We start from the raw sequence: 11,027 nt of genomic DNA, 5'->3' as shown, positions 1-11,027 counted from the left end.
TGGTAGATCTACATGGTATGGGTGTTACCAAGAGTAGATAAAATGTTTATCTACTCTTTACCAAGAGTACATAACCCCTTTGGTGTTACCAAGACTCAGGCAAGAGTAGATAATCTACTCTTGGTGGATCTACTCTTGGTGTAACCAGTTGCCAAGAGTACGTGACACAACCCCCACCCACATCTCCCGTACTGGCTGATTTTTTTCATGCCATGAGGTGTTGTCTATAATAATAATAATAATAATAAATCCCCACAGGCCGTACTCTTGGTGTTACCAAGAGAGTAAAATTAATACCGGTAATAAGCCCCCATAGCATACCCTCCTTGGTGTTAATGTTACTGCTTTATGCCTGAGCTGTCTTGTCGCCATGGTCACCACGGCACCAGTCAGGCTGGACTGTGCTAGCCTAGAGCATGTAAATAATTTCCTCTCAAAACTTGATCCTCTGCAGAGTCTGTAGTAGTTCACCCATGCATGATTTACCATAGATACATGTATATACCAGGTCGCGATTGCCAAGTGGATTGAGTGCGGAGGGCCTTGGAATGTGTTGGCGGAAATCATGAGGCCACAACGGCTCGCAATATCCCGGCGACAATACTACTTACTAGTGCATGTAGTAGCCCATGCCATGGGCCCTAGCTGCCGCATCAATTGCATCGGCTGCATCATACGTACACCTGCAAGCGCGTGCACACTGCACACTGCACGCCTTGATAACTGCTACACCAAAGACTGGCAAGCAGCAGAGCTCACAGATATGGCCTTCGGGTCGGAGAGAATGTCGCAGCAAGCACTATAAAAAAAGGGTGATGGCCAGCCACAGAACGTCCACACATAATCAGTACCCCTGTAGAGTGTACACACCTTCCCCTTCCACCTCATACACACCCCTCCACCTCATACACCCCTTCCCCCTCCACCTCATACACCCCCCCCCCCCCCCATACGCATACATGCACGCGTGCAATATCACATCATGTACTGCACCAATGGAGGAACTCGCCGCTGTAAGTCAGACGTTTTTGGACCCCTTGTGCCAGTTTGAAGACTTCAATGCTCAGTCGAGATACACCGGCGGCACCTCATGACTGCAGCCAGCATCCTTACATTTGGTAGGCCGGTGACGGCGGTCCACTAGCCTGCCGTGTACCGTGCCGGGATGTGCCGAGTCGCAAGAGTAGCATGCACATCTGCAAGTGCACCGGATGTACGGCACCCACCGTCGACTCTCACTTGTAGCAAGATAGTGGACAAGATCTGCCCCCCCCCCCCCCACCACACACACACACACACACACACACACACACACACACACACACACACAATCACTAAACCAAAACTGAGCTTGCAGATATATATAGAGATAAACATTGTCGATGTGAGAAAGGTAAAGGCTAATAATGATGTGATCACTGTCTGTGTCAAGACGAAGAGCATACGTGTAAGCCATCCGTAGGCCAGCACTGGCCCGCAGCCGATGTTATAGTCAAGACAAAGCATTACACTGTACTACCAGTACATCATGTGGGGTAGCTGATGGTGCACTGACTGCAGCTTCAAGTTCTCCGCTATTTGTAGTAAGATTTGGTTCAACTCGGAAACTCAGGACAGCCATTAAAAAAGTTTCAGGGAGGAGTTTAGTGTACTCCATGTTCAATATTCCTACTTCAATGAACACTTGCTGAAGTACGTGGGATATCGCAGACGCTCACCGTGGATGGTGCAAAGGCACACAGTGAGAAAGGGAGCGGTGCATCGTTCACTGTTATTTGGTATCGTGATTTCCAACACAAATCCAACACCGTACATGCTTGACCACAGGCTAGTCACACTGATCCCCGGGCATGCGACTTATCCGCTACATGTACCAAAGAACCCACCAGCGGCAGCGGCTCACTTGGAGAATGACGCGAGTGCCCGGAGAAATCCCTGGCAATGTGGACAAGCACTGCTTGCCGTAAGCATCATGCCTTGGCGAGTTCAATGTCATCCGCAGTCTCCCAAAACCACCTGACCCTGAACTGTGCCTCAGAAGTCCAGGTCTGGATCATCCAAGCACAAGTCCTGCGACCATGTGTACAGTTCATCGGCCTCGCAATCCACAGTTTCCCCTGCTCCGGCAACCTTGTCTCCATCATTGGTCTGCAGTTGCGCACTGTCGACTGCGCAGCCAGCTTCCACCTGCTGCATCTGAGCAATGATGTTGCCAGGAGATTTCTGGGCACAAGAAAAGCACATTTTAAACATATCCGCCATGAGTCACTGGTGGAGGGATATCTATTGTAATGCTACGGTGATAGCAGTACATCACATCTACTGCAGTACCGGTATTAAGTCGGTGCATACCGTGCTCAAGCAACGACACAAAAATGAGCCGTGACTCCAAGTATGCATGCATTGTTGGAAAAAGCATGACCATGCTGCCCAAGCAGAATATGGCAAGAGGTGTTTTTTTTCTGCATGAGAAGAGCCAGCGGAGAACACATCGCTAGTATTCGTTACATCTTTTCCGCAATCTTGTTTCAGTTACTGTACCACTTTTTTTCTTGTTCCTGTTTCACAATTTTTCAAGTCATAATGCACAGAGTACATTCGCCCGGCCCTAGCCTATATGGGCCAGGTCAATATCATCACACCAAGAAGGTGTTTTAGAATTAAAATCTTCACAAGTTAGGATCACCTCCGCCAAACCATAGAGCTGCCGCATCTTTTCAAGCCGCTTCTGCTTGGAGAGCTGCGACAGTGGTACACGAGGCTTGCGGGCTGGCTGGGCTGGCGCGGCTGCAGGTGCGGAAGTTACTCCAGTAGTGTTGCGTTGAGCTAACACAGCAGCAGATTCACCAGTACCTCCGCCGGGCCTGTGATGGCAAACAAGCACAAAAAAACCAAAAAAAAACCAATAATGACCCAGCCTCGGGTTCGTGTGCAGGACGGGTCAAGAACCGCCTTTCTGCTTCAGTGGGACGCCACCATCCCATGATCAGGCGTCAGATGCAGCTCCTAACCGGTGGGGGAGGATAAATCAGATCCACAAACCAGAGGCCAAAGCCCAAATCCCATTTGCCACGTCCAAGCAAGCACAGGCAGTGTTTTATAGACCGCCACATAATCATACCTGCACCGTTCTACCTCAGTTGTGCGGTGGTCCGTGAAATCCAGGAAAGATGGAGAAACAGTGTACATGATACTGTACTGAATACACCCGTTGTGTTCCACATTTGAAGAGGCTGTGACATGCAAGGTGGATTGTGCTGAATCTGGCACGCAGTCTCATGTTCATTTTACCAGCTGAATCTCTGTCACTTTCCCATTTTAAATTATTGCTTGACACTTTCTCTCCAGCAGGGATCTGATGGGGGGTATAGACTGCACCACATTCTCTAACCTTTCTAGAAGACTTCTGGGCTTTGCTGCGGCCGTGACTGGTTTGCCGCTCGCTGAGATGTGCTTGCGCCCTAGGATAACAGGTATGCTCGGGCCCCGCGGTCTGTACACGGGTTGGCCAGTAATGGTGCGCAGAAACACTGCAGGGCACAAGAGAAAAACCGAGAGTTACACCATGCCAGGGAGTGGGCCTTCACAAGCCGGTGTGTGTATGTAGGGTTCCCTGGCCCATACATCCATGCACAAGTTCTTGTTTGCTACTCCATGCAAAGCATAACATATGATATCATTAGCATTGTATCACCAATGATGTCGTTAATTTGTAGACCTCTATAGAGGTTGTGTGATTACATCATCAGTTTAGATGCTTTGCCAAAGACGTTGCAGCACAGCGATACACCAGCCCAAATGAAACCATGGAAACCGCCGACTCACGCTGTCATAGCACCCATAAGTGGTTCTGCTGACTCACCACCATGACATCATTCGCATAGCCTCCGTAGTGAATCTAGTGTGGCTCTAACCGGTAACAACTCTAACAGGAACTACATGTATCTGAATTTGACCCGTGGCCTCCAGGGTTTGCTCCAACTCATTGCCACCCTGCTGCAGACAGTTATTTTGATCACATGTTCACAATTGAATGATTTTCTTGTTCATGTGGTGTAATTATTGAGTCAGACAGACATACAATGTACATGTCTAGCTCTTATAGATGCATCTTTTAAAACCTGCAACAACGCCCTCTACATGTACAGTGTGTGCTACCGCGAGTGTAATTAACTTATTATATGATGATGATGATGTCATTGTTACTCACCATCGAGTGACAGGCGTCGCCATGAATTGCTCTTGCCACCCTCTCCAGCGTGCTGCTCGTCACGTAAACTTTGATACTACGGTCAGCAAAACAGGGAGATCAGATGACAGAACACCGGTGTTTTGTGAACTTCCATTCAGCCTCAGCAGCGCCAGCATAGTGTAGTGTCTGCAGCCAGCGGCCAGTCATCACACACCCAGACACCATAATACATACTAGTCTAATACTGATTCGCAGGACTTAGTCCGTCTACATGTAGTGTATTCCCTGTACAGTACTGTCGGGTTGCGAAGAACTGGGTGTCAGCCTCGTAGCCTAGCGGCCCAGGCCTTTCTTATTTTCATGTACTATGGTCCATGCACAGTTGAGTCACCGTGTATACATCATGCTATGCTGCACGGTGCTTGGTGAAATTCTAGCCTGTTCGTTCTTCAGTGCTCCCGTCTTCAGCACCCGGCAGTATTGTAGCAGTGCATGTTTGTCTGCACCCGATCACTGATACAACATAGACTCACAGAACACGCGCAGTGACGGCATGCAGAACAAGAGTAACGCATATCCATGCATTGACAGAAGCCGCGATGATGATTTGACCCTGAACAGCTCAGACAGCTGTACACTCCGCATCATAACACCTTTCCCCGAGTCTGACATACTTCAAAGCAGTTTGCATGGCACTCGATGCAAAATCCCTAGGACGGTACGTACTCCTATTGATTAGCAGTCCCATAATGGTGTAATGTTCAGTAGCATCCAGCAGGGGCGTCGGACACGCTACGGTCACTACGGTATTGACCGTACCACTTTTTGCCGCAAGTACCCCGTAAATCAATAAAATGCACTGATTTGGACTCTAAATTTCCAAAAGTTTCGGCTCCGCCACCCCTCCCTCACGCGCATTCTGTTCTTCAGATAGCTGACCGTACCACACTAAATAACCTTCCGACGCCCCTGCCCCCCACCCTGGCATCTCATATCAGCGTAGTGAACATGAGTACAGTCAGACCTCGCTTATCCGGTCCCCTTTCATCCGGTCCCCTTTCATCCGGTCCCCTTTCATCCGGTCCCCTTTCATCCGGTCCCCTTTCATCCAGATCCCTCGCCTCCATCCAGAAGAATATCGTTGGTTACCGATTTACAGCATACGTCGTCCACTTACATACAGTGTGTGTGTGTTCGATTATCTGGTTCCCTCGCCTATCCGGATATTTTTTTGGGGGAAACGGATGTGTGCGGTGACTGCCAAGTTTTAACGTACGTACTCGCATGCACTCCTGAGGCGTGACGGCATCGGCCAGAGAGTTCACACCGATTGCATCCTCGTACATTTCATCTTCAGCCATCTGGTCGTGGAATTTCCGCTTTCCCATCTGCTTCAGAGCATCTTGTGCTGCCTGAGCGTACAGACCGGAAACAGTACAGTGATGCATATTCAGTCAGGATAATGGCTCAGGTTACGAGTGTATAATTGTTTGCACAAGCAACCATCAGTCAACTAATGTACATGTATGGCTCACTCTCAGATATTTAAAATCCGAGGCCATTGGCACTAACGTTAGAGAAATGTATGGCTAAAAGGCTCAGCCGGTGAAGAGAATCTCAGTATGATTTACTTCGAGATTTGCAATTTTCCATCAATATGACTGTAGAGAACACCTAGAGCTGCTGGAACACAAACGCCTCAGACAACAATCGTATGTGATGTGCGCACGCTGCAGCACCGGGGGCCAATTGTACTATCATTCCATGATGATCGTGCACGTGCATGTACATCATCATCGCAGTGTAAAACCATAAAGGCATAATTATTTGCTTTTTCTCGGCAAGGGCACTGACCTCAGATGCTGGTCGTATCAGTTCCTTGCCGCTAAGGTACTGGACAGCTGTTTGTTCCCCGGAAGTCACATATATCTTGAAAACGATGCCTGGTGGGAAAGTGCCTCCAATCAGCCTGTGCAGTGAATTGTAGCCGGTTAAGTAACACGAAGTTCCACACCAGAGAGAATGCCAATGAGAAACAGCCGTAGCACAGCAGTACATTTTATCATTTTTGAGACTGCTATCACTCTCGTTTCTCAAAGTTGTAATAAAGTAATAAAGGACCCGGCTATCAGATCATACATGCAGAGCAGAATTCTCTCACACATATATCAACCAGCAAAGCAAACGAGTCCGATAGCGTCTCAACCGCCAGTTCATCAAAAGTGAAATTGTGGCATCAATGCGCCAAGCGAAACTTGCCTGAAGCGCACTTTGGCCTTCATCACCTTGTCTCGAAGCAGCTTCGCCTCGGTGGGTATCAGCTGACGCAGTACACTGTGTGACAGGCTGTGTTCCTGTGACGGCGAAGACAAAGAATCAACGGGACATGTTTCAGTGCCAAGTGACCTGCTCCAATAGACATGGGGGCACACACACTAGGACAAGCTGTGGTCCAAGGAAAAGAGAAAAGTTAACAGAGCTCCCTACCCGGCAGCTTAGTAAGGAGTGTTGTTAAAAAAAATCACGGCTTGCGTTACACTCAGACTGAGCTTTACACATCCGTAGGAAAGCCGCCGCCCTCAAGGAGGACTGTTGGCACCCGGATCTGAAATACGCCACAGTGTACGCCCTAGTGGCCGCGGTAGATTCTTGACTGACAATGGCCGGTGAGTTGGGGAGAAGGAGGATGAAGGACATACATGCATGCGCCGGGTTCCCACGAAATGTCATACTTACCATCATGCATAACTACCATAATGTGGCGTATTAAAGCCAGGCTTATTCCTGTAGAAGCCGATGTCAGGGCTAGGCTTCTGTTCAAGTCCGGCTTCTATGCAAACCAGATATCCCTATGTATGTCAACACTAAAACCGTCAGTTCATCATGGACTTCAGGCTTGTATCCAAAATAGGTTTCTACATGTATACGAGACAGGCTTTAATGATCCAAGACACTACGGTATAGTTAGGAATGGTCATAGGACAATTGGTGCATGAGATGAAGACCAAGGTAATGATGACCCTTAGTCAACTCTGGCCATTGCGACACATGCAGGGGTGTAAACACTTATGCTTTCTCCTGACGTTTTCATATTCGATTATTGCTTCTCGTAAAGCCGAATCCATTCCGCCATCCCAGCAAGCACCGTTCTCGTGACCCGGAAAAGGTGTCAAAAGCCGTCGATGGCCCTTTGGGGGTAACGGGGAGAACATCTTCAAAATGCATACCACAGTGACCTGGGTAACTATCCCAGGTACAAATACTGTGGAATTACTGAGTACGGCTATAGCCTCAGGCTGCTACATCTACAGTACAGAATGTTTCAAATGTTAAACATACTTCGAGGTTTTGGGCTATTCGAGCGCCTCTTCGCTCCATAACGTTGCTCTTCCTGATCCGCATATCTTCCGCATTCGAGCTTGGAGTTGTGTGCAAGTGTGCCATGGAAATTGATTCTGTTTTGGACATACTCGTGCATGTAACATGTTATTAGATAAACGTTGTTTTTTTGTACACATGACGTTGTTGGTTAACAGCAGGTAACAAGGCGGTGGAACACCCTGTTTCCGAACACGGTGTTCCACCGCCTTGCTACCTGCTGTCAACCAACAATGTCATGTAACATGTCGTGTCTCAAAGATGTGACTGGGATGATATGCACGAGTATGATTGTAGTCACAGTGCGGTTGATTTCGAAACGTACACAACAATAATTTCTCCACCACCGACCCATCGAACTTACGGCTTCCTGGATGGCTATTCGAAGTATCAAGTACCATTTCCGATCCCGGTAGCGACACCATGCTTCCCAAATAATACAGCCGGCATCATACCTGTGCGTGGTGGAACATCACACAGACAGACACACGCACACAATGGCGGTCCCGGTCCCGCAACCGTTGTTCTGCTTTGACTACGGTAGCTGCCTTGTACAAGTTTTCTGCACTTTTGTTCTCTAGCTACACATGATAGCACCAGGGAGCCAAACGGCCGCGAGAAACTGTTGTTGTTATAACAAAAAAAACGTTCCACCTTGGGCTGAGAGATTGTCGAGTTGCACACTCCTGGGTATATACTCTTTGAAGTATTTTGTGATTACAAAAATATCCCATCAATTGGCCCGTCGGAAATCAGCCATGGTTCATCATGTACATGTACATGGATGTTGCATACATCATCAACTAGTTCTCACCGTTCTTGGGAGAGGACGTGGTCCTGCCGCCCCTGGCCAGGCTCACTCGCATCCATTCATCCTTGATTTCCTGGGCCGCAGCTCAGTGCTTCCAGGTTCAGCTTAGCACAGGCCGCTATGTCTATGAGCGCGTGCGTGCGGCAATTACGTGTTGGTTGAACACTTTGCCCTGGAACCCTCAACGTAACGGTCCTGCTAAAGTTGATTTGGCACGTAAGTAAAGAGGCTGTGTCTACTCTAGTACATCACAAAAATCAGGCCTGCTACTTGTAAGTTTGTTGCTGCTGACAGTGGCTACAATTGTTCAGCATCTAGTAATAATACCGGAGCAGGACGGTGTCGAGGGGTTGATCTACACTACAAACAGTCCTCGAATAGTGCGATCGCTGTAGTGTAGTAAGCACGAACAGGCAACAAAAAAACCAACCGACCTTCCCCAAATCAGTTTGGCACAAGCGCTAGCTGCTTTAGTCGCTAATGACAATATTTTGTTGCTAGGACTACACGTACACACACGCATGTACATCGCACGTGCACTTGCAAGGTTTGCTGTTTGTTGTTCTGATCTTGAGCTTTTTGAAGTTACAATACATTGTATGCTTTTGTCCTTTTGACTTTCGTGTTCCGGATCTCCAAATCATGCAGAGCCTGCATTGATTTTGAATCCTATGATATAGAATGGCTGAGATCGAGGCCGCTCCTATTCGTGGAGATCATGATCGAGTGGAAAGTAATACAAGCTGTTGTGTTGCCTGTAACGACGCAACGGAATCTCTCAAGATACTCCATTGTTTGCATGCAATGTGTGTTGCTTGCCTGCGCGAACATGTCACCAAAGATGGGACAGTTTCTTGTTTCACATGCTTGACAGTGGCAGGCTCTGCCCTTCCGGGAATTCGACTGGAAGATTCACTCGTGGACTGGCCTAGGCCGGATATAAATCAGCGACGTGGCACGGATGAAGCACACGAGAATAACGGTGGTGATGACCTGGGACTAGGTCCCCAGTGTCAAGCGCAGCAACAACCAGTTTGCCAAGATCCTCAGTGCATAGAAGACTCCGACTCGGAGCTGGCAGTGTCGCAGTGCGTGGATTGTGACTTGTACCTGTGTGACGGCCATAGCAGGGTGCATTTGAAAAAGAGGAGCACGCGTGGCCACCGGCTCACACAGCTGGCTGCAGCAACAGTCACTGCACTGGCCAGCCTCGGCGAGGGCGACGGCACTGGCGCACCAGAGCCCAAGTGCATGCTGCACCCGAGCTTCACGGTGGATGCATACTGCGGCAAGTGCGAACAGTTGTGTTGTCAGAGATGCCGCGAGAAAGTGCACTGCGACCACTCACCGATGGAAGAGATCCAGGTGGTAGCCGACAGGAAGCGGGAAATCTGGAAGACACAGCTGAGCACCTTAGGCAGTGCCTGGAGAGAGAAGCTTGGTAAAACTAGCGATGCTGTTAGCACGCAGACTAGGGAAATTCACGACAGAGTGGAGCATCTGTCGAACTATATTGCTGCTGATTTTGCCGAGCACGTGAAGAACATAAAGCAGAGAGAACAAGCACTGATTGATCAACTGGACAGTCTGCACTGGTCAGCAGTGAAACAACTGGACGAGCAATCTGCCTACGTGAAGAAGAAGGAATATCAGCTGGACCGCTGTGAGCACCTGCTACGTAACCTTGGCAATAGCAGCCTTCTGGCAGCGGAGAAGACCCTGGAGAAGCAGGTCAGTGATGTAGTCAATTGTACACAGAGTGCCAAACTCTCTGCACATGATCTCAGAGTGCCGTTTGATGTGTCCTACGTGCCCTTTGCCGACTGTGCGAGAAGTCGTGCGGCTGATCTCGGCGAATTAGTTGATTGTGGCTGTGACGGACGCAGCACCACACCCAGCCGGGACGGAACGACGGCGGAGAAGCCGATTCACGTGCATCCGACATTCGATCCGTTTAGTTGCGACACTGCACACGTGCGCCTGTCCAACGATGGACATGAGATATCGCGAGTCGCCGACGGTTACGGCATGGTTTCTACCCTGGGTAGCTATTCACATGGTGTGATAGAGTGCTCCATTCAAGTTCTTGAACCTGGCCTCGGACTGTTCATTGGGATAATTGCGGAGGAGAATGGTCAAGCTGCAAAGCTGCGCACGCCTTTCATCGGCTGGCCGTGCCATAAAATGACCGGCAAGGTGCATTCGAGGCAGTGCGCCGGTAGCTTTCGCAAGCTAGGTCAGCCGTGGCGGGCCGGCGACATCCTGGTGTTGCAGATGGACCTTCAACAGTACGTGCTGACGGGAATACACCAGAGAAGCGGCTGCAGTCAGAACATCGGCTTTCACATGCCCTCTGAACGCTTTGGCTTTGCCGTGCTAATGGGTGCGAATGCAAGAATCAGAATGATACGCAGCTAGGAAACGGGTGCCGCAGCAGCAGAAAGGCATGCGAAGCCCGTGCACCATCGGCTACGCAACAACCGCTGATGACGTTAAATTCGGTCGCTTGCATTTTCTCAGCTTCCAATGAATACCCGAGGATCTTCAGCTCTGGCACAGCACAACCAGGATAAGTACGAGGTGTGCGTATCTATTCCTGCAGTACTGTTAGTATTCCCTCACTTCACCCTTAGTCAGCACACATGT

General features: G+C 49.2%; 1 protein-coding gene across 1 annotated transcript; it reads right to left on the bottom strand.

The window, feature by feature from the left end:
* Nucleotides 1-1,346: 1,346 nt before the first annotated feature.
* Nucleotides 1,347-8,773, bottom strand: LOC135805662 (uncharacterized protein CXorf58-like). The gene is made up of 9 exons (XM_065319737.1): nucleotides 8,385-8,773; nucleotides 7,935-8,025; nucleotides 6,452-6,546; nucleotides 6,047-6,161; nucleotides 5,473-5,604; nucleotides 4,211-4,286; nucleotides 3,392-3,530; nucleotides 2,687-2,864; nucleotides 1,347-2,223 (listed from the first exon to the last, which is right to left on the bottom strand). Exons 1-9 carry the CDS (start codon nucleotides 8,438-8,440, stop codon nucleotides 2,035-2,037), a joined length of 1,071 nt encoding a protein of 356 aa, XP_065175809.1. The 5' UTR covers nucleotides 8,441-8,773; the 3' UTR covers nucleotides 1,347-2,034.
* Between the last annotated feature and the right edge of the window lie 2,254 nt (nucleotides 8,774-11,027).

This window comes from Sycon ciliatum, chromosome 1 (genome assembly GCF_964019385.1).
Source record: "Sycon ciliatum chromosome 1, ocSycCili1.1, whole genome shotgun sequence".
NCBI classification, from domain to species: domain Eukaryota; kingdom Metazoa; phylum Porifera; class Calcarea; order Leucosolenida; family Sycettidae; genus Sycon; species Sycon ciliatum.
Note: the sequence above shows the minus strand (reverse complement) of the source record. Positions and strands in the feature narration are given on the sequence as shown.